Genomic DNA, 27,150 nt, shown 5'->3' on the forward strand with positions numbered 1-27,150 from the left:
AAATGGTAAGCACATATAATAATAATGAAGCACATATATCTCAAAATGTTCATATTGGAAATGAAAAATCCATCGGTGATTTTAGAATACAAATTTACGGTTTTAGAGAGGAAATATTGTTCGTTACAGCCATAGCTGGTACACTTACGCTACTTGAAAAAATTACATCTTTTCATTGGGGCCCTTCACGGTTCTAGTCAGTTTTTTGTATTGAGTTTGACAGTTGGAGGCTGAAATCATGTAAACACTCCATACAAAACTACACAAAAATTGCAATTTTCAGTCTAGATTATTCTAGCCTCATAGCTAGAATTAGCTTCGAGTACCTGCTCGAAAACACGGTGTTATTTACATTTACCCCAAGGTGCATTAAAGAGATCACGTGGTGGAATCTAGAATCAAAGTGTATTTAGTGCAGGTGGTTCCATAGCATTTTTTTAGCAACCAATTTTTAACATCACTTTTTGACAGGATGGGTGAAACATTTTGCTGAAACAAGCTTGCTGGAGGCTTGACGAATACACAAAACACTCTTAAAATTTTCATTCACAAGCAGAAGCGATAAAAATCAGCCTTCTAAATTCATACACCTTGGGATAAGCCCACCTGTATATTATACTCACCTAGAAAGCTACTCGAAAACTGCTATACTATGCAAACAGCTGACAGGCTGAAATTTCAGCCTACGAACTTACAACGGAAAGGGCCCCATTAATAGACTTTCTTTCGGATTCATGTGTAAAAACATCTGTACGCTCTAGATTTTGCTTCGATTATTACTACAAATGTGGACAAACAACTCATTCTTTGGTAGCGCAAACAAACGATTTAAATGGAACAATACATCTACCGTACACAATAGTGCAACAGCACAGTACGTCCAGTGCGATCAGTGGTCTATTGCATCGCTTGTTACGATACGCCAGTGTCATTCAGCGTTCCCTCACAAAGCACCAATGTCGCACAATGGCAACCCCAACCCTCAATCGTCCGAGCAACGTTATCGAACGTTTCGATGAGAATTTAATGGACTGATAAAAAACGAACCCGTCCATAGAGAGCCGTCCTTCGGCATGACGGTATGACCATTTTATCGCTCCGAAACCGAACAAAACGGGGTAAACTGTCAACTGCTTTTTTCCAACCCCGGTCAACCAGGCGTCTCCATCTCAGCAAGCGGCGAACCTCGCCTGTCCACTGCACGCCTGTCCAGTGTGCTACTACCACCACCATGACGGACAATTCGTTTAACCGTTTTCTATTCAACAGAAAGTATACCACTTTCCTGCAACCCCCTTCTTTCTGCCCCATCGTCAACCCCCGAACGTTTTGTGAAAGAGTTTTTTTTTTTTCCCCGTAAACTCGTTTCTTTCTTCTTCACAACTTTCCAGCGTCACACACCGATGCATTGGCGATGCTATTGTGAAGTGTCAGCCAAGTAGATAGGTGACATTGCCGGCCGAGACTACTCACGAAGCGTTTGTGGAGCGTGTAGAGCGATAAGCAAAGAGGAAAGGCGCATTAGAAGAAGACGAAGAAAGCAAAAAAGAAGAGACGTTATTTTATTGAAACTTGTTTCGGGCGGACAATGGCGCCCAACTTTACCAGTGGCGTTGGCGCGGTTTGTGCTGGAGTGTGAAGTGAGGAAGGAAAAAGAAAAGCTCAACGGCTACTGGCGAATAGCAATGATTTGGTTTCATTCGCTGGCAATCATCGAATGAGTTTGAGGGCCAGCGCAAACAAACGCGCGTTTTGTGTGGCTAGGGTCCCACGCCGTTTCAACTGATTCGAATCGATTGCACATGCTGAAGAAATGGTTGATATAGAAAAAAAGGCCTGTTGACATAACTTCCGAAACGAGAGGCGAAGCATAAAATGCTTCCTTTATATTTCAATCGTTCAACAGCACACCGGTTCAAGCACCGTGCTTGGCCTTTTGCGCATTTGACTCTTGCAGTACAGGTTGACCATTTGATGGCCACTCTCTTTAGGCGTGCATGTGGCGCACGTGTTCACACACGGCTTGGACAAACCGGGCAAAGGCAAGAAATATATATCGTGGAGCATTTTTTTTTTAATGTGTAAGCTTAAGAAAAACAAACGTAAAAGCGATGGAGTGGACGCGGCAGCAAATAATCGAATGCAATCATGTCACAACGTCTGTCACTGTGTGTGGTCAATCATCCTGATGGTAGGGCAAACCTGTTCAACCTTCGATTGATTGCCGATTGATGCACCGCTGGTATTGATTTTGTTTTGCTATTATTATAAACAAAAGCCTTTTTTATACAAAACAGGCGAGCCTGGATTTGTGCACTTGCCGAACAAATATTTATAATAATTCGCATGAATAATTAATCCGTGTGCGTTTGTTTCCACCACGGAAAAAAAATGGGGGGATAAAACGTACCATAACCGATGCTATTTATCATACAACAAACCCGAACACGGACGATCAATTTCACTCCACTCCCTGCCTGTATGACGCAAACAAAACGCCCGAACAAATCGCACATCTCCTGCCAACGAGGAGAACAAACCGCTGCCACCACCACCACCTTGTGAAAAATGGTCCGGGCTTCAGCCGTTGCATTCGTTATGCGATGCAGTTCTTTGTTATCGGGCTGCAGTCCACCCCCACCCCCCCTTCTTTCGCTCTGCACGTGACTGATGTGATCCAATTCCGTTTTTTTCGAGCACAATGCATGCAACACGAGCGGCGTCAAATGGAACGATAAAATGCAACAATTTATTTATGACAGCTATCAATTCATCTCGCCACGGTGTGCGGCGGCGGCGGCGGGGGTTGACGGAACCTTGTTGGCAGAAACCTCTAGCAGCAACATATGCTTATTAATCGGGGCCGGACAAGCAATAATGAAAGGTGAACGGCGGACGTTCCTATGCAAACCGTAAAACACAGACGGGGATTTGCTATCGTTCCTGTTGCTTCTTCCTTTCTAAAAACGGCAAATGGCGGACAGACACAGGGGGCGTAAATGGGTTACGTGTTGCTTTGAGCCTTTTCACACTTTTTAACTGTTTTAAAAAAAATCAAAACTAAAATAAATGTTTAATGTATTATGCTTCAATATGAAATTTAAAAAAAAATCAAAAGAATAACGTCAAAATATACATTTAAACTGAGTTTTACCTGCATTGTGATATTGCTTGACACGATTGTGATTTTATCTGAAATTGTAAAATTCTGAACATTTCTTTTATTTTTGAAAACTCCTTTAAACCCCTTCCAATTGCGTTTGTGATGATTGTTGATCCCTATTTCGCAAAAATATATAAAAAAATCTAAAAACTAAAGCTAACAGTCTTGTAGCTCGACACAAATGAGAACAGTCCGGCAAGGTTTGCTTTATTGCAAAACTCCTATTTCAGCATCACAACAAGCGCACAACACCGCCGTTTCTGTCCGTTTGCTCCCGTATCATATGTGCGTTGTAAAACTGGGTCAAAATCCCATTGAAAGGCGTAACATGAACATCATCCATGTTAGTATCACGATAAACCACGTTTGCCGTTTTCACTGCTGGCCCTGTTCGTTGCTGAGCGTATTATGTGTGCGCTTCTACCCTTCCAGACGCCTTCCAATCCAGCTTAAACTCATCCGCACGCTAACCCAACAAAAGGCTTACTGATCCCGTCTCCTACAATACAAAGAAGAACCTCCTGTTTGTAATCGCTTAAGCGTGAAGCGTTGCTTCTTGGCACTTACAACACCCGCACCCCATCACCGAAGCATCTTGTGGCATCGTGGTGGGAAGCGAAAGTGTGGCTTGCCCCTTTTTAATCTGCCCACAAATGGATCGAAAAATCTTCCCTCGCTTGCACAAACAAAAACGCCATTTTTTTGTGCGAGCAGCTCCCCTTCGTTTCATTTATGGATAATGTCTTTGGCTCGTTGGTTGTGTCTGATTGCCTTGATCCTGTTGGAATGGTTTTTTTTGCCGCCTTTCCTCCGTTCGCTAACTGCTGATTATTATTTTTCCACACCTTCACGTTTGTGACGCCTGCCGAACAAATTGCGCTTTCCAATTCCGCCCGCGAACGTTGCGCGTACTCTATTTCTATTCCCTCACGCCTTACCAACCCACACACACACACACACACACACACACACCCGCGCACGATAATGTGGCGGCAAACAAACAAAGGATTCACGCTCCTACTCCCTCCCACAGCGCGGTGCAATCACGCTGGGGCTTGGGAAATGAGGGGTAGATAGTGGGCAGGATCGGTACGCGATACGCTTGTCTCTCGATGCTGTCCAATTTTCTCTTCCCCCTTCCGACCTCACCAGTCCCACCCCGTAACGGAAGCCGCACGTTCCGGATGCCAAAACCAATTTACTGGCATTCGCGCGTGCCCGCGCGGCTGCCACCCTGCCTCCCTGTGCCGTCATCGCAAGGACAAACGACGAGCGAACCTTAACACTTCTCCCACCCACCCGCCCATAAAGCCCCTGCCTGTGGGGGTGGTGATTGTGAGAAACAAAAACAAAGGGAGAAAAATTACGCGAGCGAGAGAGAGAGAGAGAGAGCGAGAGAGAAAAAGAAGTATAAAGATAAAGAGAGGGAAAGGGAAGAGAGTGGATGGGGTGCGGGAGAAAACACGACCAAAGCAAGAAGTCGAACGATGCGTTCTGCGACGGCAAAGCGCACACACACACAGACACACGGAAACCGCGAGAAGGGAAGCGTGAGAACTTCTCGATTTGTGGGAAAAACACTCCCCATCGTCCACTTTCCACCTTTGCCTTCTAGAAGTGAGTTGGGATATGTGTATATGCGCGAACTCGCCTACTCTTTGCCACACACACACACACACACACACACACACATGCACACAAGCAGCCCGTCTGTATGCACACACACACACACACACACTCTGCGGTTGTTCGGTTGAAGTGAGTTGAACGGAAAGGCTACCGCCACACAGTGGGATTTTAGCTCGAAAATAAACAAAAAACAAAAAAAAAACAATCAGAGTATACAGAAGCGCGTTGTTGTCTGATTAAATCTTTCAAGATTTTCAACAAACAAAGGATTGCAATAAAATTTTTGGTTACATTTTTAGGACTTTTATACATTAAATATACAAACTTTCATGGACATGTAAGAACGTTTGTATGGCATGGAGTAATTGGATTGGAAACAGTCACAACAAACGTGGGACGAATTCAACAATAAACCACCGTGAAGGCTCCGTTTACGCCTAAATGTATGCAATGAAAATTTTAAATTATAAATTTAAGCTATAAGGGTAATATTGAAATAATTTAAAAGAACTCAAGAGAAACAAAACTGTAGTTTTCCACGACAACTTTAAGTTTTGGGCCAATGGGTAATTCCAATAGTGCGTTATAGAATATTTTTTAAAGGACTGCCCTATTTGCGCCTAAATGTATGCAAAGTAAAATAATAATTAGACATGATTAGTTCCTTAGATTAGTTGGCAATTACTGAACAAGATTATACGAGAAATAATGCAATGAATTAAGGCTTTTCGATGGACAACAATGTAGGATAAACTCTATCTACTATTCCGTTAACAATTGTGAAACTGTTTGTGGACACTTTTCAAAATTCCCGCATCATACCGTGCCGTGTATACTCTTAACAATGCCTGCCGGATGAATGTTTTTTTTATGTCGTTTTGCCTCCATTCCTATACTATCCACTCCACTACTACGAACGGTTTGTGAGCAAGGAAACGGCTTTTCAAAATACTACTTAACGCTCACACACACACACACACACACACAAATGTGTATGTCCTCAGCCAGAAAGGAACTGCGTCTCCATGGCATTCTCCAAACCACCGGTGCGGGTAAAGGCCTACGATTGTCTACCATCGAAATGAATCACAAGACACACACACGTTTTCGCTTTGCGCAATCCTGTGCTTCTATGCCCATCGAAAAAAACACTCTCCCACACACGCAAACGAAACACTACTTTGCTATAGGAAAGAGAAATCCAGCCACGAAAGCAAGGACGAGAAGCAACGAACGCACGCGACGGCTACGGCTGTAACCGAACAATCCGGTTCAGTGCCTGCTTCTCGCAACACGCAACGAACGAAGGTCCGCTCCACCGAGGACTAACTTTAGCTACTTTACCCTCACACTAACACCGCGACACACACACACACAGACAAAAGGTCGTGAGCGCACGGTTACACGGTTACAGGGAAGGAGCGATTTCATTCGTTATCAGTGCTTCCGCTTGCCACGGGGACGATTCGTTCGAGTAGTTTTGCCACAGTTCCGTGAGCAGCACACAGAGACTGCGGCTGTTTGACATTTCTATTCCAAGCGGTGGAGGCCCCTCACAGATTGAAAGAAAACGGGGGAGGGGTGGGCAAAAAAGGGTTTCCCAGTAGCTTTTTAGAGATTCTTTTCCACTCACAGTAGTTTTTAATGTATCGTTTTGTAACAGAACCATTAAATTTAAATGCCTTTTGGATAGATTAATGAGAAAGTTGACCATATTTACCTTCGGTTTGTTCTGTTAAAAGCCCTTGTAATGCTTGTTAGGGGGCTTTAATTCCATCGCCAGTCGGGTTGATGCTATTTGATGCTCATTTTGGATTTCTAGACCTTATTCTAACGGACGATTCCTTTCGCTCGGTGCACAAAATGATGCTGGAAAGGTGCTTGCTTGACGGCGACATGATATGTTTCGTTGATTTATGCTTAAATCGCCAAGTGTACACTATTTTGATGTGCGGCACACCATAAAAAGGGGTAAGAAAACCACACTTCTCGCGAGATTGTTTAAGCAGCAACAGAATTTTTTAACAGATTTTTCAACGCTAAGCATTAATCTCCGCGAAAACTCTTTTCTGTGCGAGCTAATCTCACCATCGTATCACTCGGCAGCCCTCCTTTCTTGCCGCGCTTGATTGACCTGTTCCGATGACAGGCTGCCTTTCACCAGCGAATTGTCACCGTTTCACCAACACTGCTCACCACCACCACCCTAACGCGCGTGTGGGTTCACGGTCAACGGCGTACCTTTCCTTGGCAATGGTATTGGTTGTGCTGCGCGTCAAGTTGGGTTCACTTTAAAGAGTTGCCCGAAGGACGGGCAAGAAAACGGGCCCTTCCGGAACAACAACAACAACAACAAAATCGCTCTCACACACCCACACACTCTGGTCACGGAAAGCGGAAACACACACACAAACACACGAGCGAGACGCTCAATTCAACACGTCCGGAACGGGGACGACTTTTGTGCGACCTCCACAGCCACCGAAACCGAAACGGCTGCCAGCGCGCCAGCGATGATGTCCGCCGCGGAAGGAAGATGTTTCCACGGAAGCAGGGGGAATCACGACCAGCCTGGCAAGTGGAACTGGGGCTTTAGAGTGGAGGGGAGGGGAAACAAGGATTTCTGCTCACCCACAGCTCTCATGCAACATACACGCGCACTACGCTCTCTCTCTCTCTCGCACACACGCTCACTGCTGGGGCGCCGCGGGCTGGTCGATTTCTTTCCGCAAAAGCGCTTTAAGGGATGCTTTTGGGCGCTTCTACCCCTTCACTTTTCTTGTGCCTTGCCACTCCTGTGTTTAGGAAGGAAGATGACACACCATAGAGGGGTGAAAAAACACGGTCACCGCACAACTGGACACCATTTGTCACTCGTTCAGTGTTTGGCGACGCAAGGGAGGCTCCGTTCGCACGCGGACACCTCTTTATGGGGCCGACTGACTTCAATCACTTTTCACTGGTGAAAATCCGGTACAAGAAAGAAAAACGGCGACGGCCACACTCACGCACACGCTGCTGGGCACGGCACTGGTAGGCCTTCCGCCGCCCCAACGAAGGCCCGAACGTGGGAGCACATTGCCACTGCCTACTACGTTTTTTATGTAACACACAGTCACACACACACACACGGCACACGTCGTCATGCACGCACTACCACCCTCTCCGTCGTTCGCACATCTTCAGTGCCGCGGATTGTTGCGTTTTGCTCAATCGAAGCAGGCTCTTGTTTGCCGCGGTGACGCGTCGCCGTGTTTTGACGTTGTCAGAGCCCCTGGGTCAGCCTTTGTTTGCTTGCTTGCTTGGTTTTCACTCCTCCCCCTCTTCCCACCTCCCCCGTTTCGTCTCACTCCTCACTGTGAGGCACGTTTCACACACGAGCACACGAGTGCCACGATAAGGGACCGGAAATGGGCGCCGTGGTCCTGCCAGCGCCAGTGTTCATCCGTTTCTGAGCGACGCCACCAACTGGAAGGTGTCTAATATAGAACAACACAGAGAGAGAGAGAGAGAGAGGGAGAGAGCATAGGCGCGCAAAAGCTGTTGGGAAGCTCCGTGAAGCAGAAACTCCCAGTGGCCGGAGGCATCACTCTCCACTCTAACACACAAACACACCGTCTCGCGCTCGGTGGGAAAAGCTTGGTGTTGGTTGTGGAAGAATCGCTCCAAAATTGGAGCCTGCTTTGCCGCTCTGCAGAGTAACCAGCTTTGCTCACTACCAATACTACTACACGTGCTTACTCTCTCTCTCTCTCACTCTTAGATACACAGAAAGAAAGGCTCCTAGGAAACGGGAACCCTACGCCAGTGAACGGGCCTGGACTGGAAGGATGAACCGCGCGTGAATGCTACACCAAAAAATGCGCATAGTACATTATGGTGAAAATTGTATGTATGTGTGTTTTTTTTTGCTCCCATTTGCGCGGGATTGATTTTGGCGGGCGTTTTTTTGGGGATGCCCCTTACGTGCGCGTGTTTCGAACGCGATTCACTCGTAGTGGTGACAATGAAACCAGCGGTTTACAGGCTTCGGGACGGCAAAAGGGCGGCTGCGTGCAAGGGTGAAGGTTAAGGCGATGGCTACCAAACGGTGGTAGGCCCTGCTGGATACACTGTGGAGCGGCTTGCCGTCATGATTCATGATTCATTTGTTGAACTTCTCCTCCTTTTTTGGGTTTTTGTTGTTGTTTTTCGGGATTAGTTAACAGTAATGTTTGTAGGTTAGAATTAATCAATATAAAAAGGGTAAGACTATTGTTTTTTGTATTATAAAAATGATAGTTTTTCTTAAATTGTTTGCAAAAAATATTAATAAAATTTTTCACAAAACTGATGGAGACGCCTAGTCTTTCGTAAAATCAGCTGGCTTTTGGAAAATGCAAAAAATCATCGTTTTGTACGCTGTGAAAACTACACCATCCAAGTAACCAAACAGAGCAGAGAACAGTTGTTTTTTACCACTCCGGCCTTAGTATGAAGCTAACGGAACAGGATCTCCATCTTTTGGAGTTCGCTTCCTACGACGACTACCTCAACTCGCTGATCGATGGCAAAAGTCTCCAATATTTCGGTAATCGGGAAAATTTAATCAGTCTTTACCGGACGGGCTACAGGTAAGCTGTCAGGAGCAGGGTAGTGGCCTAAATACTTTACGCTCTTTTATTTTGCAGAGCACTCACGAAGGAAGCTTTCGACGCCCAGCGAACGTTTCTGGAGGTGACGAAGGACCCGAACACACTGTTCAGCCGTCACATTGCCCCGAAGGATCGATTCCTGCAAGAGATCGCCAAACGTGAGCGCCCAAATCGGTTGGGTTTGCTTTCGGTAGGGCAGTCAAAGCAAACATTATTAGTCTTTTGTACCATTTTCACCCTCCATTTGTGCCACCAGACCATCATCTACATGCGGTACGTGAAGAAGGCGACCGAAATCTCGGGCTACATTGACTACGAGGAGGCGCTGCGCCGGGTGCACCAGGACCAGCAGTACTCGAACGATTGGCGCGCGATCTTTGCGGAGGAAAGGGTGCTCTACCCGACGCCCGCCGACCTGCTGTACTACAACGCGAAGACGGGCCGCAGCATGCGGAACAACACGCGCAACTATCAGATCCTGTGCGACCCGGCCCGGGGCATCATCTTTCGCAACATGTACGACCGGAAGGACATCTATCCGGACCCGGTGGCCCGCTCGTACGGCACCAACACGAGCCGGATCGAGCTGGCGAGCGATCTGTACGAGCAGGTCGTGCTGTACGATCATGTCGTGCGGAAGAACTACTGAAACCGGAAGGAAGCTAATCCGCGCTGTGAGTAAGTAGTGCGTGTGAGTGTGTGTGTGAGAACACATTCACACGAGTGAATCAATACACGTTCAAGGATGTTAGGCGTCCTTCCCGTACGGTCGCTTTCACTAAATAATGTTTCGTTTTTTTCGTTGTTCCCCACGAACAGCGAGACACAACGACATACGTTGGTCGCCATTTTCCAACGGCTGCGCACGACGCATGAAACGCTTTGTTCTCCAGCAAGGCTTCGCTCTCTCTCTCTCTCATGCTCGGGCGCACCAACACACACACACACAGACGGTTAGCGTCATTTAGACGCTGGGTGGAAAATGCACCAAAAGGCGCGGAACGAACGAAACCATTTGTTCTCTCCATTCCCTTTTTTCCCTCCTTGGGATGCGCGGGAACGAATGCACTTCACCGTTGGTGCCATTTTACGCGCATCAAGTAGTGTGTGTGTGTGTCCGTGTATGAGTTGCAGAGCATCTCCAATAGTACAGCAGTCAGTAGTGTAGGGGGAGGTTGCACTCTTTATCCTTTTCCAAAAGCCAGGTGTGTGTGTGTATGGTCGTCGTGCCGTCGTTGTGGCGGAGCGTAAATTTTACGATTACTATCCCGAACGTCATCATACCGGAGGGGGGGGTGATGGTGATGGTGAAAGTACTCCACTCTCCATCCACTCCACTTTGAACACACCAGCCAACCAATCGAGGATCGGGAAACGGGGCTGATGACGCTCTAACGCTGCGACCCTGGGAAATGGTTGGCCTTGTTTTTATACGCGTCACATGCACACGGTGCAACCTATCTCTCTCTGTCTCTCTAGGTGTGTGTGTATAGGTGGGTTTGTGCCCCTTTTTTGCATAGCGAAACGCAACAGGACCACCAGAGGTATACCAGGTACGCGACTTTCAAGTGGGCAAGGTCATGACATTTCTAGCACACAACACACATCGCAACGGCTCGAATGCAACAGAATTAGCATCAGCTTCTATCCACGTGTGGGTCGTTCTCCCCTCCCCAATGCCAATCAAAGCCCGGCGGCTGTGGTTGCTGTAACGAACTGATAGCTAATCTTGAGTGGGACCAATCAGTGCCTCATCTCTTTATTGTTCAATCGGTTTTGTCCCATTCCTCCGGTCACTTCTTGCTATCATGCGGAGCAGACACCTGCCGGAACTGGAGGAACTTTTCCGAGAACCGCATTCCCACATTCAACCCATGTACGGAGCGTGAGCGTGGGCGTGGGAAATGCTCATCGTAGACTCGCTCATTCATTTACCTATACCGCCCACCGACCCACCAATACCTGGGTACCGCTGAAAAAAGGTCTCGCAAAAAACCCTCCCTTGGTTTGGTGGCCTTTGCCGATGCGTAGGCGTACGCGTGAAAGCGTCCTGTCCTCGAGCACATCGCCCACGCGCCAGCGTAACAAACGGGCATCGTAATCGAGACTCCTTTCCCATCCGATGATGACGTCACCCTGTCCCAACACACACTGTGAATGTTCTGCTTTGTCTTTGCCGAAAAGAACCCTGGGAGAGAATCTACCAGATCTGATGCGAGATCCCAGCGCCTTTCGTTCGTGTCATGCGGTAATTTTCGGGGTTCGGCTTGCTTTCTCTGATATTGGGGGTTTTGGAAGCGGCCAGGCGCTTGGTGTGTTGTCCCACAACCTCATGCACAATCGGTCCCTTTTGCTTCCTCTTGCCTCTTCCGCCTCTTCTCTTTCACGCCGAGGGAATCATAAACCACGAGGCGTACGTTGGCGTAATGCATGGTTTACCTTGTCCCACGAGCACACAGGCTAAATCATTTCGCAAACAGTTTTATTTCACACATTGTTTTTCACTTTGTGCGACAGGGAGCTGCAGCTCGGACGGGGGAGGTGACCCCACCCACAGATGAGTGGTGTGGGTGGTGCCCAGGTGAATGCCGCATTTGTGGACCGAATTTGTGCGGGGCCCCGCGGGGAAGGACAACACAGGCACTGATGCAAACGAGGCCGTTAGCTTATTTATAATACGATCAGGTTAAGGTTTTTTTTGTGATTTGTTCTTTCCGCGATTGTTTTGGGAAATGGTAACCATAGAAGGGTTGTGTGAGATAGTGGTTGGGTAGGCGCATGGCCCTACCACACCGTGATAACAGCTACCGGGGATGTATGGGCGGGCATGTAACGATGAAATAAATTGCCCAAAAAATTAGATTAACGAGTCCGGCACATGGCATGCAATCGTTGAAACCAATGCTCCGTAACGAAGTGTTGTGTGTGTGTGTGTGTGTGAGCGCACGTACATAAATAGGATGAGTCGAGCACGCTAGGGAGATATTTGCCGGATTCATTGCACTTGCCGGATATCGGAAGAATTAATAATGATAATAGATTAGGGCAATCCGAACCGGGGATGCTCAACAGTGTAGCGACAATTTCGTACTGTTGAAGTTGTCTACAACTTTCGTTTTAACCCATTACAAAATAGCTCTCTTACCTAGACACTGTTGATCTTGTTCGTTTTGCTCAGGGCATGATGATGTCACACACATTCAACAAACTACGCACGCGAATGACCTTTTCCGTTATCAATATTTTACGGCAAATGGAATCGCTCGCGCGTAGCATCAATCTTGAGCTTCGGTGTCAGCGGTGGCTATGTTCTTTTCTGTTTAACATTCGATTGGTTTCACTGCACCAAACGCCCAACAGATCAAACTGATATACTGGAGCTGTTCTATCGCTGCTGGAATGTTTCACTCATGCACTGATTTGTTACGACTAATTATTTAATTAATCTAAAAATGTACAACACGCTGCTTCCTACTGGGATGATAGATGCTAGAAGTAAACAACTTTACTTTACACGTTCTCGGACTGAAGTGATAAGCAACTCTGGTATGGGGCATGATCGACGTTTACGTCGATATTGTTCTTATAGGAAGAGTGAAAAAGATGCAGTACTATACAATTTATGTTGTGCATGCTTAAGGTTTTTGCTTCATATACTGCTATTTAAATTGGACCTAATTGATGTTAATCTAATAATCTAATTAATAGATGTATTCCCTAATGAAAGAAATAATTCAAATTCGATTTTTCTTCTGCAAATAGCGTCCTCTATTAACGCCGAGATAGAGAAAAATCGCTGAGAAATATGGAACCTAAACAGAACTTGTATTGGTTCCAGAACTGATTCAAAACTCATACCGTTCGAGGAGAACTGATACTGATTCCATTCCGTTCCACTGATCCTATACATCCTATAATTCCTATAAATGATCCCGATTCCATCCTGAAGCCTGGAACTGATCCTGAACTCACGCTGTTACTGAAACTGATACTGTCCAATACCGGCCTTGGAACAAATTACGTACCCGAATTGGTCCTGGAACTAAGCCTGCACCCATACCAGTCCTGTAACTAATCCTAAATCCACACAAATACAAAACCTTTACCAGCACTGGAAGTGATCCTGACTTCACATAGCTCCTGCAAATGATGTTTGAAACTGGTACTGTTTCGGTCCTGTTTCGGACTGATCATGAACTGATTATAGCGATCTCACTAACCGGCCCTGAATACCCGTTGGACCAGGAACTGATCCAGAAAGTATACCGCGTGTTTACATTAGCTCTTTTGAACCCATCGAATCCTTCGAACTCCATACCCACAAGTGGTGAAAAGCAGAGACATCGAACCAATCAAACCATCAACTCCATACAATTTAGACAGGGAATTCGATTCGACAGGTTCGATTGGTTTTAAAGAGCTAATATGCAAACACACGTAAACATCGGTCCTGGAACTGGTCCTGACTAGTCCGTTTTAGATTTCATTCGGAATACCTATCCCGGTCCATGAACCAATACATTATCTACTCCGATCCAGTTACTGATTCCACTATCATTATACCCAAGCGCCACAGATTCAGCTTAAACGACTGGAAAATCAAATATCCATAGAAAACAATGAAAACTCCATAGCATCTCTGGGTTTGCTCAATAGATGACGTTTTACAACTCATCATTATATAGTCGTTTACCATCTGCTAAGCGAAGTCTTTTCAGATTCCTTTTAGATTGAGAGCTTGAGCGGTAAAAAATTCGTATAGTGGTTGTTTAGCGGATTTGTGGCTCATGGGTAGTCAATGCAGTATTGACAGCAGTTGTTTGTGAAAAATTAGGCATTCAGCATGAAAATTTACCCAAGCATCCAAGAATTAACAAATCTCATATCTAAAATGTGATAAAATAATCATCTATAACAATAACTTTATGATACAACATTTCCAACGGCCCCGTCGAATTAAATTCGAGTGCTTGCGCACATACGTCAAAACTATCGAGCTGTCAAGCTGTCAACCGAAGCTGCCACGCCGATGGGCCAACCTGCTACCCATCCAGCAAACAGCCGCATTTTAATCACTTTTGCTTGTAAAATTCGCCCGCAAACTAGTGCAATTAGTGTACGCCTAAGCAAACCTCCGCCTAAAACCCACCCTTTCCTATTCGCGACGCTAAACTTACCCGCTACCATAAAACAAACGCCGCCCGTGCTTGCAGGGATGCGTCAAACGCGCTCTACCCTTCAAACGCGTCAGTGTGTGACATGCGTCGGTGCGCGAGTGTGAGAGCAAAAGCAAGCTGAAAAAATTGCCGGGAAGTGTGGTCCGCGTTTTCTTGCACGAGTGTGTTGCTGGCTTCGCAAACGGGAGAAACGCACGGCGAAATACACGGACGCGCGGCTACCGTACACGGGCGCACCCTGTCGTGAAGCCAAATCCTGTCTAGTTGTGCAGTGGTCCAACGACCGGGAGTTTGTTTTTCGTTTCGAGGGAATTGCATCCGCTCGTACCGGAATAATCGTGTCCAGCGCGCACACACACACATACGCATACGCGGTCTCTGGAAAAAGCAAGCTGAGCGCAGTGTAGCAACGCCTATACCTTTCGGGGCGGTTGTACGTGCGTGTCTGCTGTGTTGTGCATTCGGGGAAGTGCACAAAATCGCTTCGCTAGCCGGAAGTGGCCACGGGCCGGTTTATCTTCAGCCAGCACCAGACGGCAACATCGTCTTCTAGGGGGGAAACCATTGCTGTTTCGCGTGCGTGTGTGCTTGTGTGTGTTGTGTCTGCGTGTGTGCATCCGGCGGGCAGAACAGAAAACAGCGAATTGCCTTCCCCCTTGTCGTTGGCCTTCTCCCATGTTGTTCTGGCGTGACAGCAACCTTTTAGTGGCGCGTGGTGCCAAACAATAATAACAATAAAAGCCGGCTTGTGTGTGTGTGTGAAGCGGATTTGTGTTTGTTTGCTGGAGGAACACGGTACGCGCGCCGCCAAAACATCCCATTATTGCGACTAGTGTCCGATAAGTTGCCGTTTGGGTGTGCATACTCACACACACAGAGATAAACAGACGGACACGCGCTTCGGTTTGCAGCAGCAGCGGAAAAGGCAGCAACGATGGGCGCCTACCTTTCCGAACCCCTGACGACGAAGGATTCGAGCGATGAGTCGAACGAGTTCTTGGCGTCCGGTTCCAGCTCGATGCAGGGCTGGCGAATCAGCCAGGAGGTACGTTGCATTGTCGAGGGGCAGGAGGGCGCAAAGCAAATCTGCTGACACGGCTAAACGGTGCCCGCGCGCGCGGGTTTACCCTCCCATATCGAGTGTGCATTGCTTTTGTTTTTAAATTCTGCTCTCTCTCTCTCTCTTTTTTTCGCACACAGGATGCACACAACTGCATACTAAACTTCGACGACCAGTGCTCGTTCTTCGCCGTGTACGATGGGCACGGCGGGGCGGAGGTGGCCCAGTACTGCAGCCTCCATCTGCCCACCTTTCTCAAGACAGTCGAGGCGTACGGGCGGAAAGAGTTTGAAAAGGCGCTGAAGGAAGCGTTCCTCGGCTTCGACGCGACCCTGCTGCAGGAGAAGGTGATCGAGGAGCTGAAGGTGCTGTCCGACAAAACGAACGGCGAGGACGAGGCGGACGAGGAGGTGGAGGAGGAGGAGGAGGACGATAATGTGGAGGATTTGTGCAAGGAGGCGGTGATGCCGCTGAACGAGGTGCTGCAGAAGTACCGCAAGGACACGAAGCCCGGCGAAGCGAAAAACCAGCGGGTGGCCGCCATCAAGGAGGGCAGCTGCTCGAAACCGGTCTCGCCGTACCTGAAGGGGAAGCGGCGGGCGGCGGCGGCGGGCAACGATGCCGGGGCCGGTGGGTCGAGCGAGAAACGGCCGGTGAAGATGGAGGGTGGCAGCAGCGGCGACAGTGCGGGATCCGATGCGGAGGCCGATCCGGCAGACAAAAAGCAGCCACCCCAGCCGAAGCAACAGAAGGAGGAAGAGGAGGAGACAGTGCCGGGTGCGGCCGACTCCACCGTGAGCAGCTCGAGCAATAAAGCGGTCGAGCGGGTGAAGGAAGCGACACCGCAGCCCGAACCGTCCTCGTCGTCCTCGTCGTCGTCCGCTGGCAAGGTTTCGCCGGGCAAGAGTGAACCGGTGGCGGACGGTGGAGAGGTTGCCGCAGCGGGCAGCAAGAAGGCGGAACAGAGCGACGAGATCAGCGATACGGCCGGCAACGTGGCGGCTGGCAAATCTACAGATGCTGCCGAGCCGGGAAAGGACAACTGTGCACCGGACAGCTCGTCGTCGGACGGTAGCAAGCAGCAGGCGAGCAAGCTGAACGGAGACTTGGGTAAGGTGGGCTCCTCGGGGGCCGTCTCGTCCTCGTCGTCGTCCGGTTCGGCCGGTCCAGAGAATGGCAGCTGCGACAGTGGCAGTGGTGGAAGTGGCGGTGCTGCTGCCTCTGCCAGTGCATCGCCGGCGGCCAAAGTACACAGCAGCTCGGCCAAACCGTCGCCGAAGAATGGCCCTCCCCCGGCGGACGTGTCCATGAGCATGGACGATACGGACGACGACGATGACGATGATGATGAGAGCGATTCGGACGAGGAGTTCCCGCACGCGGAAGAACCGGCCGACGATACGTCCAGCACGGACGAAGGGGAGGAGGATGCGTACGGGTAAGTGTGTTGTGCATTTGGTTGGCGTTTGTTTGTATTAAAATGTAAAAAAAACGTTCATTTTGTGCAACAGGGAGGAAGGTAGCGCCGAGGAGGAGGAGGAGGAACCGGACGAGTATGCCGATATGGGCGAGTACATCAACGAGGAGGACGCCGCGTTCATGAAAACCATCACCGACGAGCCGGGCAAGGACAGTGGCTGTACGGCGGTCGTTGCGCTGCTGCACGGAAAGGATCTTTACGTCGCGAATGCCGGTATGTGAAGGAAGGGAGAAAGGGGTGTGCCAAAGGGTACTGATAATATTGGCCTCACTTTTTTTGCGCAGGAGACTCCCGGTGCGTCGTTTGCCGGAATGGGAAGGCGCTCGAGATGAGCTTCGACCACAAGCCGGAGGACACGGTCGAGTACCAGCGGATAGAGAAGGCGGGCGGTCGCGTCACGCTGGACGGTCGGGTGAATGGAGGGTTGAATCTGTCGCGAGCCATCGGTGACCATGGTTACAAAATGGTATATATGACTTGCACTGTATTACAATGAACACTCTCTTATTTGACACCTCTCCAATTAGAAAAACCTTTCTTATTTGAACATTTTCCACAGACCCTTTCATTTCCAGTACATTTTTGTCCCTCTAATTTGAAAAAATCTCTGAAATCTGTATCCCTCTTATTTGTGTATGTTGTTGCCATGGTGATTGAATGATGTATGCTCAAATTGGCAATCGTGTTCGCAGTTTCCTATAGCAACAGTTAAGGCTGCATACTAAATGTTCTGTCTCTTTTTTGTTTGTCTGGCCCTTTCATTCAACCTCTGTAATTTGAAAACCCCTCTTATTCGACTGTCCCATCGCCGCTCAAAGAAGAGAGAGTTCACTGTATTTCTTTCTCATTTTGCTAACCCCAAAAAACGCTGTTCATTTGCAGAACAAATCGCTTCCAGCGGAAGAGCAGATGATATCGGCCCTGCCGGACATCGAGAAGATCACGGTCGGGCCGGAGGACGACTTTATGGTGCTGGCGTGCGACGGCATCTGGAACTTTATGACCAGCGAGCAGGTCGTGCAGTTTGTGCAGGAGCGGATCAACAAGCCCGGCATGAAGCTGTCCAAAATTTGCGAAGAGGTAATCGGATCGTCGTTGTCGGTAGCGTCGCTGAGTCCATCCTAGTAAACGCTGACTCTTGTTGTTTTTCCTCCCGTTTGCTCAGCTCTTCGATCACTGCTTAGCGCCACACACCCGGGGCGATGGTACCGGTTGCGACAACATGACCGCCATCATCGTACAGTTCAAGCCGAACTTTACCGGTGCCGGGTCGCGGAAACGTACCGCCTCGAACTCGGTGGCGAGCGCGGTGGACGGGACCGATGATGCGGATGGCGTCTCGTCCGCCACGAAAAAGGTGAAAACCGACGGTGATGATGCTTCCTCCACCACGGAAGTGACCGACGGCAGCAATGGCGTGGGAAAGGAGGCGGATGCAACGGAAGCGGCCGCCGCAGTTGCTTCGATTGCGGACGAGGACAGCACCACCACCACGACGACGTCGACGGCAGCGGCTGCCTCGTCCGAGGCGGCTTCCTCTTCAACGTGAACGCGAACCACCATGGGACCACGCGGTACACACACACACACACGCGGAATGAGAGAGACGGTGGGGGGAGAACGCCACACCCATTGGCCAAAAGAGGTAGGGGAGGGGGGGTTTTAGAGGTGGACAGTGCGCAGTGTAAGGGGCATCATCCGTACCGGAGCCGCTAAGGGAAGGTTTGTTCTGGTCCAGTACATAGTAATTTGTAATACATTCATTTTTCATACACTCATCATCTTTCCACTCCCTCTCTCTATCTCTCTGGTTGAAAGTAATATCCTTGTGTATGAGTGTGGTTGTTTTTTTGTTTTCGTCAGTGTGCAAAGATCGGCGTGTCAAGCATTAGCGGAGAGGCCCAGTTCAGTACGTTCACTTGTGGTGAGCTAAATCTCACTTATTATTGAAGAGGATAAGTTGAAAGATAGATAGAGGGAGGCAGAGATAGGGAGATTACAGGATTTTACCTCAAGAGGAAGGAATTACTCGTTTTCGTACGTTTCGTCCAACGATTGGCACCATCGCAACACAGTATTTTCCAGCAAAAAGAAAGCAATTGAGGGAAAAGGCAGCCCAGCAGAGCCAGGACGAAGAAGGAGGCAGGTTTTGCTAGGTCGTTGTAATTGATAATTTTTCGTTTACTTTTTTTATATGCCAATATCTCCTGTTGAGGGAAGGCCGTAAGAGATGAAAACAAGCAGGAGACAAGTAAGAGATGAAACAACAAATTGCACCTGAAATGCTAAGTAGAGAAAAAAGATTAAAAAAAAACATTGAAACCAGTTGCAAGTTGTAAAACCCAACTTTCGGTTCGGTAAAGAAAGTACTGGAAAAGCAACACACCCCATCCCACTATTTTTAGCCGTGAAAATTAATTATCACTTTTTTCATCGTCTATACATACACATTAGTGGTTTGTAATGTGCAAAAAATGGAAATATAGAAGAAGGGGAGTGAAGAGGATAAAGATGGAGCAGCAAAACGGAACATGTAGCAACAAAACCATAAGGACGAAAGGAGAACGAGAATGCATTAAATGATTGTAACAACCACTAGAGGGATGTGTTTTTAGAAATACGATCGATGTACGATCAATGTCAACAAGCCCGAGCTAGGTTAGTAGTGTGGCACGAGAACGATGGCCAACACAGAGTACAGAGTTAAACAATGGCAAACCAATAGCAGAGGGTTGTTGTTGAAATAAATGAACCCCATTTAAGTGTAACCACAACCGAAATCGGCCCTGTATGTACTGGCATGTAGATGGAAGCCTGAGTCGTGTATTTTCAGCCCTGGGGGGACCGTCTTCCACTGGGTAAGTTGCGTACTTGCGTAAAAAACCGCCGAATGTCGTTTCGCTTTGGGGACACGCTTTGCTCCTGACGTTACTCCGGTGTTGCTATGGTAACTGCGCTAAACAAACAGTTATGCTTCGGTCGATGTTTTGGCGTGGCGTACATTTTGTACATTTCTTCGTGGAAAACGCACGCAAAACAGCATGGGTGAAGAGTTTGGTAAATCCGGCCTGTACATTGACGATCTGTACACGCTGCGGGTGATCGATCCGGAGGTAGCGAACGAAACGAACGAGCTGAAGGATGAGTGTGAACGGTTCACCGAGAGTAAGTCGCGTCGCGTGGTCCACGATCGAGCGGGGCCAGCAAACTAACTATCCTTTTTCTTGCCGGAATCCATTCTTCACCCAGAACTGACCGATTTTCGCCGGATCATCGATCAGTTTGCCAACATTGTCGAGGTGTTTGCGGCGGAAGTCGACCAGGAGAAGATGCGTGCGGTGGGCGTGCAGAACATGCTGAAAACGTTCTCCAAGCAGCGCGAATCGGAACAGCAGCAAATACAGGTGAGAACGGGAGGGAGAAGCGATGGAACGATGTTTTTCCTTCCGTGAATTAACATGCTGTTTAATTTTTTGTTTTGCAGAGCGAAATAATCGAGAAAATGGTCGAACTGGATAAGCTGAAGATCGAGTACCAGTATCTGCAGCGGATCGAGTCGGAGCAGCAGGAAATGATCGACAATTTCTACCAGAACCAATGAAAAACGTGATTCGCAGCGTTTATATCTAATAGAATGTTTTTATTTTTTAATTATTTATTATTCTTTTTTACTATGCGTGGTTTTAAAGTTAATGCCTTTAGAGCTTCATGGAGATATTGTGTATGTGTGTATAGAGTTATCCACTGCCACTTTCTGCTTCTTTCGCCACAATCCAGTTCTGAGTGTGTTGAATTAACTGTAAAATTGAATTACCGTAGTTTTTTTACTTTTTCCACGGAGCGCAAAGGCTCTCCCCTCCGTAATGTTCAATCCATCTTCCTTTGGTGTTTGCGCAGGATTGCTCCCAGACAGGAGAGGGGGGAAGATAAGTTAATATTTATACGATTCGGTTTAGGATTGACCCTCCAGGAAGGAGGGAGGTGAACGCGTTCTTAATTTTAACTTGTTTCTCTCATAGCTATTCCCATTTTGTTCATTTTGCGTCATTGCTCACATGCACACACGACCCACGAGCACTCATACACATTCGCACACACACACACACTAGAAACGATTCGAGCTGGCCCGTGTGTGTGTGCGGTTGGTTTAGACGTGAGCGAGGGGGCCCCCGGGGGCAAACGGTTCAGTTCCTCTTTGGCAACAGCTTCCGCTTCAGCACTAGCTGATGTGTGAATCATGTAGGATTGTTCTGCTTGTTCGACCGTAACCTGGCCAGCCCGGTCCGCTCCTCCTCCTCGTCGCTCGTGTACGAGCTGATGCCGCCGACCGCACCGCGCAGCGACGTCGCCTGCATCAGCTCCTGGTCCGGGGCGTTCTTGTTCTCGTACAGCAGTATGTTAAGCGTTTCCTCGAAGATCCTCGCCTCCGGGAACTCCACCTTCGTGTGCTTCTTGTCCGTGGCGTACACGATCGAGGTGCAGCACACTTCCGCCACCTTCTTCCCGTTGCCGTAGAACGACCAGCAGCAGATCTCGCTCGAACCGATCACATCCTTGATGAAGAACACGCGCCCACTGAAGCGCAACGAAAGCTTATCGAACAGCTCGATGTTCTTCAGCAGATTGTCGTCCGATGTGTTCGTGTACGAGTACTTGTTGTTGTGCCGGTTGATCAGCAGCTTCACTACCGGCTTGGTGGCCGTGCTGATCAGATACTGTTCCTCCTTTTGCGACGTAATCAGCGGCACCCGGCAGATCGGTTCCGATTCGCGCTCCTTCTTCGCCAGCACCTTCTCGCACGCCTCGATGAGCTCCTCGATGCAGTAGTACTTCGATTCGGCCAGCAGCTCCGCGATGCCTTTGGTCGTTTCCGGCAGCGCCACGCTACCGTCCCGCAGGAAGTTCAGTATCGTGCCAAAGTGTGTGCCGCAGCGATCGATCAGAATCCAACCTATGGGAAGAGAGCGTGTAAGAGAGAGCATTAAACCTGCTTGCCCTTCCGTGACACATCGATGCAGTGTACCTTCCGAGTCGGTGAGCACCTCCAGCCGCCCACTAAACATGGCCCGCAGCATCGTGTCCTGCTTGCAGAGCGTCCCGATCGTGGTGTAGTGCAGGCAGCCGCCAATGTTCAGCTTCACGTACTGGGACGGATTGCCCTTGATGAGGGTTTTCTGATCACCCGACATCCTGGCAGCTGCTCCGTCGGGCTCAATCTTGGCCGCTGGGTGCTGTTGCGTACGCTCAACCTACGTACGCAGCGCTGGGACCACACTGGAGGGCAACCACTTGGCGGGGGCCTTCTTCCCGGACCGAACTCCCGGGCTGCTGGTGGTGGGCGTAACGCGAGCGTTTCCGGGGGACGCAACCTGGCGGCGGTCCCTTTCACCGGTGGGTCGCGTGGAGCGTCGGGAACAGGCAGGCCAATGGTAACGGTAAATGAGTCACGCAAACAAACACACGGCGGGGCACGGGAGCAATAATTTTGGGAGGTGCAAATTGGTAATTTGCTTGCTGTTTGCTGTGTATTTTGATAAAACTGACAGGCAAGAGAGGAGCAAACGTCAGTGCGCTTTGCGCTTTGACAGTTCGGGGAAGCGCGCTGCTGTCAACGCTGCTTCGTTCGAGGGCGTTCAAAAAATACGTTGAAAAAGGCCAATTTCTTTAGAAATTTAGAAAAATGGTATTTAAATTTAAGCTTAACATGTGTTTTATCATACAAATAACAAATCTACTCGTAAATTAAATTCTTAATTTTGCTACAATCATTTGTGCGTCGTTTGCTGTGTTGCTATGGTAACGAACTACGTAGCTCGATTCGCTCAGTTTGATCAATAGCATTCGTACACAACATTAGAAACTATGGCGGATTTCGAATATTCAGGCAAGTTATAGCAGAAAAAAAACTATTTTATTCATGTATTTACAATATTCTTCTTTATCTTGCTCCTTCAGACATCAACCCAGCCAACGAGCTGGAGAAAAGGGTTGCGGACGCGTTTCTAATTTTTGACCATCACGGCAATAAAACGGTTGACGTTCGTGAGATTGGAACCATTCTACGCTTTCTGGGCTGTGTGCCGACCGAGGCCGACGTGAACGAAGTCATTTCGGCGACTGAATTTGAGGATTCGAACGGCACAGTGCATCTGTCCAAATTTCTTCCCTACGTTAGTCAGCTGATTGCGGAGCATAAGTAAGTATGGCGTGCAAAGACCGGATCGGAAAAAGGGCTCTATCGTTACCTCTGTCTCAAACAGAATGGAACCGGCACCACCGGAAAAGCTGCTCAAAGCGTTCCGCGTGCTCGACCAGGAGGGAAAAGGGTTCGTGGACAAGGAGTACATGACCAAACTGATCACCGAGGAGGGCGAACCGTTCACGGTGGAAGAGCTGGAAGAGATGATGGCAGTGGCCGTCGACATGGCAACGGACAAGATTGCGTACGAGCTGTACCTTAACCAGCTGCTGGTAAGATTTGCACCGTTTACACCATCAACTAGTCGCTCTATTCCTGCCGTCCTCATTTCCCTGTCAGCATGAACCACCCGACTCTATCTATGCACTTGCCGAACAGCTCCGCAATCGAAACATTCGCTGATGGTCATTTTCTTTCCTCCTTTTCCATTTCACCGCAGGTCGATTTTTGAGCGCAAGTTTTTGCAAATAAATTCCCAACTGGTGTGCCTTCTTACGCCCTTCTCAGTAGATGATTCGTTTTATTGATTCCACGTTCGCCTTGTAACATTTGAAGCTACACAGCGGAATGTTGGTGCGCGAGCAGTTGTACCGCTTGAGGTTGTTACAGTTCGGGACGGCACACAGCGTCGGCTTCGGCGGATCCCGGGGTGGCTGTTTGGCGAGCGGAAATTCTACCTCCGGCGGCAGCGAGATCGATCCACCCTCGGCACTGTTGATGTACGTGATCATCGGTACCTTCTCCTTCACCGGGCGGTTTTTGATCGCTTTTACCGATTTCGAGTCTTGCTTTTTGAGCAACCGTTCCATCGTTTTCTTTTTGTCCTTTTCCCGCTTCTCGTCCGCCATCTGTTTGCGCTTTTGCGACTTTAGCTGCGCCTTCTGGATGGCTTCCTCCGTCATGACCTTTTCCTTGTACCCGGTCGGCAGGGACATGAGCAGCTCCACCCCGGGGGCCGTTTCCTTGTCCGTGCCGCGCTCGTACATTGCCCGCTGGCGGGCCGTCATCAGCCGCGGGTCCTTTGGTTTGATCTTCTTCAGCTCATCGTCCACCTCCTCCAGCTTGCCGGACTCGATCGCATCGAGCCAGCGCTCCTCCTCGCTGGAGGTGCCACTCTCTCGGCCCCGTTTGCGGCCTTTCTTCTGTGCCGCTTTGTTCATGGCGGCGAGCGATTTCCCCGGGGACAGTGCCTTCTGCTGCTGGGACAGTTGCGAGTCGTTCAGCAGGTCGAGCTGGGAGGCGTTCGAATCGATTGTGGTTTGCAGTTCCGTTTCCACTTCCGACACTATTTCCGGCTCGGGATCGGCTTCCATGTATTCGATTTCTTCCACCACCTCCATGGTTTCGTCGAGCGCTTGCTGCTCCTCGACCACCTCGTAGGTGGGTTCCGGCTGGGCACGGGCTCGTTTGTGTTTTTTGTGCTTTTTGTGCTTCCGCGAGTGCGATGGTTCAGGGGGAATCTCGACTAAAAAACAGCCAAAAAAAAAACACAATATGAAATGAAGAAATACGGGAAGGGTTGAAAAATAAAGCCACATACCATCTTTTTCGACATTATTATCTCTCCTTTTTCCCATTTTTGGATGCGAAAGATAGAATTTTGTGGTGAAGCGCGGCTGTTTGTTTACATCCGTCGCGTTTGTTTACGATTGGAGATGACGGCCCGCCGTGCAATTTTGCCATTGCTGTCATGAAAGCCTGCCCGGTGAAAAATGTAGCACACATGAAATCGTTTGAAAGTAGTTCGAATAAGCAACACCATTATTCAAAGTGGCGCTGCATTACATTGCATACAAAATGATTGCATACGCTGCTGCTGGCGGTAATGGTGATGGAGACGCCTGGTATAATGAAAGTAATTAGATAAAAAGTAGCAGCAATAACAGAAGAACGACAAAAAATATACCTTTTCATATCATTTTCACAACAAAAAGGCTCCCTTTAATTTCTTTTATTGTCAGTATGAAGCGTACCAGAAGATGTACCAGATGTTTTTCATGCGAAAAAGTTATAACAGCCATAATTTTCTCATGCTGTTCCTTAATTCCGAGAATAACCACATAACCGCAAAACCACAGTTCCAATATTTCGGACGGCTTAAATCGCCCGCCACAAAACCTCGTTAAATCGAGGCAAACGGAAGCAAAAAAAAACACGAAAACACAAGTTTTATTCTTATCTTCTCACTGTTCGTATTAGAGTTTATTTATTGGCTGAACATGGTTTCGTTTTTTTCTTTCTCGTTTGCTCTTCTTTTCTCTCTTTATCTTGCTCCATTTTACATTCTTACGCTAGTGTGGTACAGTAGTGTCGAGTTTGGGGCGAGTTTTGCCCATCTTCCTTCCTTTAAATGTTACTTCCACTCAGTTTGCCCATTTCGGTATCCCTCTGCCTGTACCTGAATTCACGACTTCTAACGCATTACAAAACACAAAAGAAAACGAAAAAAAACAAAACACAAAACTACACAGGAAAGGAAGCATTTTCCCACCATATTTCCCACAAGCGCCATAAGAAAAGAACGCATATCTTTTTCCGTCGTGCGCTTACGCGGGGCGCAAAACAAAGTCACAAAAGCATATAAATACACAACCAGATATTGGTAGATGCGCGAAAAGGTGTACAGGGCCCAGACCGTACCATCCACTTCCCGTTTGAAGAAGTGTGAAAATGAAAAAGAAATCCAGCAGCATCGTTGTGAAAGTCGAGCCGGGCCGGGAGCTCTACGTTTGGCGAAACGACCTTTGACCCAGGCGCAAAGTACGCAGCCCGTACGGTATGGTGGGGCTATCGGGTATCGCCACGAGGTAGAGAGGAGCTTGCTAATCCAAATTGAAATATGGCTCCGGGGGCAATATTTTATCCAGCTTAAATTGAGCACATTTTAGCACCTTTGGTGGTGGGAGGTTTGCCAGGTGGAAGCAAAACAAGTTCCGTTTTGAATTCCTCCCGACCCTCCAGTCAGTCGCGTTCTTTGGTGGTTCAGTGGTGAGGGACAAATGTCGAACCGCTTGAAGAGGAGTATAGTGTTCGAGAGCGTAAGCGTATAAAATCACAAAAACTGATTCGTTCGCGGTTATAGTTTGTGGGTTTGGGGAGGTTCGGACAGATACGAGAGAGAGAGACACGACTTAAATGTAGGATGTGTTTAGATGGAACCAGCGTTTAGCAGCGTGGCCTGATGGGTTATGGGGGAGGAGAAGCCTCTAGGGAGGGGATGAATCGCAAAAACACTAAGTATTAAGTACATTTATCCTAACTACAGCGCACTGTGGCAAGAAATGGCTCTACCATCGTTCAAGAAGGGGGAAGCGCCCACCACCAGCTAGCTGGAAGACTGCTGAGCGTACGGCATGGATCACTGATGCACTCGATATACGGTTTTGTTATATCCTTATTCTAATGAACATTCCTTACTCGCAGCACGCACGGGGGCCTTCCCTCTAAAACCTGCGAACCGATGGAAGCGCCGTATGTAGTAATGGTGGGCTGGAAGGCTGGAACATTTCACGCAGTTTGGTTGCTATAGCGACACATACGAGTCTTCACAGGAATGGTTGATGTACTACTAACGCTACGCAGCTTGCTCTACTAGTTATACTTTATAGGAGGTATGTGGTTGCCACATCGGGGGAAGTTCGGTGGCACCGGCGGTAGGTCAGCGTGGGTACCGATGTGCACCACCAGATTCATACCGATCACTATGTGGAACTGGAAGTGACAGTGGAACAGCCAGTATCCTGTTTCAGTTTGTGTGAGAGAAAGAGAGAGAGAGAGAGAGAGAGCATTTTTTAGTACACAATTGAAG

General features: G+C 48.5%; 8 protein-coding genes across 8 annotated transcripts in view; 4 read left to right on the plus strand and 4 right to left on the minus strand.

Annotated features, from left to right (window-relative positions):
* Positions 1-6,740, minus strand: part of LOC120949004 (heparan sulfate glucosamine 3-O-sulfotransferase 5) — a 42,452-nt gene extending 35,712 nt beyond the window's left edge. Inside the window, exon 1 of the mRNA XM_040365926.2 lies at positions 6,513-6,740. The gene's annotated coding sequence lies outside the window, so the exon portion shown is untranslated. The remainder of the gene's footprint in view (positions 1-6,512) is intronic.
* Positions 6,741-9,221: 2,481 nt separating this feature from the next.
* LOC120949005 (cilia- and flagella-associated protein 299-like) lies at positions 9,222-10,212 on the plus strand. Its single transcript, XM_040365929.2, has 3 exons — positions 9,222-9,405; positions 9,463-9,616; positions 9,683-10,212. Exons 1-3 carry the CDS (start codon positions 9,266-9,268, stop codon positions 10,073-10,075), a joined length of 687 nt encoding a protein of 228 aa, XP_040221863.2. The 5' UTR covers positions 9,222-9,265; the 3' UTR covers positions 10,076-10,212.
* A 4,268-nt stretch (positions 10,213-14,480) lies between these two features.
* LOC120947976 (protein phosphatase 1G) lies at positions 14,481-19,917 on the plus strand. The gene is made up of 6 exons (XM_040363899.2): positions 14,481-15,648; positions 15,804-17,101; positions 17,175-17,356; positions 17,428-17,609; positions 18,026-18,223; positions 18,309-19,917. The coding sequence occupies exons 1-6, from the start codon at positions 15,538-15,540 to the stop codon at positions 18,690-18,692; spliced, it is 2,355 nt and encodes a 784-aa protein (XP_040219833.2). The 5' UTR covers positions 14,481-15,537; the 3' UTR covers positions 18,693-19,917.
* A 126-nt stretch (positions 19,918-20,043) lies between these two features.
* Positions 20,044-20,998, plus strand: LOC120947980 (intraflagellar transport protein 20 homolog). Its single transcript, XM_040363904.2, has 3 exons — positions 20,044-20,308; positions 20,393-20,547; positions 20,628-20,998. The coding sequence occupies exons 1-3, from the start codon at positions 20,185-20,187 to the stop codon at positions 20,742-20,744; spliced, it is 396 nt and encodes a 131-aa protein (XP_040219838.2). The 5' UTR covers positions 20,044-20,184; the 3' UTR covers positions 20,745-20,998.
* On the minus strand, positions 20,763-22,691 carry LOC120947978 (BTB/POZ domain-containing adapter for CUL3-mediated RhoA degradation protein 3). Its single transcript, XM_040363901.2, has 2 exons — positions 22,167-22,691; positions 20,763-22,094 (listed from the first exon to the last, which is right to left on the minus strand). Exons 1-2 carry the CDS (start codon positions 22,330-22,332, stop codon positions 21,379-21,381), a joined length of 882 nt encoding a protein of 293 aa, XP_040219835.1. The 5' UTR covers positions 22,333-22,691; the 3' UTR covers positions 20,763-21,378.
* Positions 22,692-23,005: 314 nt separating this feature from the next.
* On the plus strand, positions 23,006-23,849 carry LOC120947979 (dynein regulatory complex protein 8). Its single transcript, XM_040363902.2, has 4 exons — positions 23,006-23,027; positions 23,099-23,339; positions 23,404-23,614; positions 23,682-23,849. The coding sequence occupies exons 1-4, from the start codon at positions 23,006-23,008 to the stop codon at positions 23,742-23,744; spliced, it is 537 nt and encodes a 178-aa protein (XP_040219836.1). The 3' UTR covers positions 23,745-23,849.
* On the minus strand, positions 23,844-24,994 carry LOC120947977 (INO80 complex subunit B). Its single transcript, XM_040363900.2, has 2 exons — positions 24,883-24,994; positions 23,844-24,807 (listed from the first exon to the last, which is right to left on the minus strand). The coding sequence occupies exons 1-2, from the start codon at positions 24,917-24,919 to the stop codon at positions 23,846-23,848; spliced, it is 999 nt and encodes a 332-aa protein (XP_040219834.2). The 5' UTR covers positions 24,920-24,994; the 3' UTR covers positions 23,844-23,845.
* A 900-nt stretch (positions 24,995-25,894) lies between these two features.
* The window catches only part of LOC120949541 (uncharacterized), an 84,848-nt gene continuing 83,592 nt past the window's right edge, over positions 25,895-27,150 (minus strand). The window contains exon 9 of the mRNA XM_040366910.2: positions 25,895-27,082. Within this exon, the coding sequence (XP_040222844.2) occupies positions 26,934-27,082 (149 nt within the window). The 3' untranslated portion in view covers positions 25,895-26,933. The remainder of the gene's footprint in view (positions 27,083-27,150) is intronic.

The sequence above is a fragment of the Anopheles coluzzii genome, chromosome 2 (genome assembly GCF_943734685.1).
Source record: "Anopheles coluzzii chromosome 2, AcolN3, whole genome shotgun sequence".
NCBI lineage: Eukaryota > Metazoa > Arthropoda > Insecta > Diptera > Culicidae > Anopheles > Anopheles coluzzii.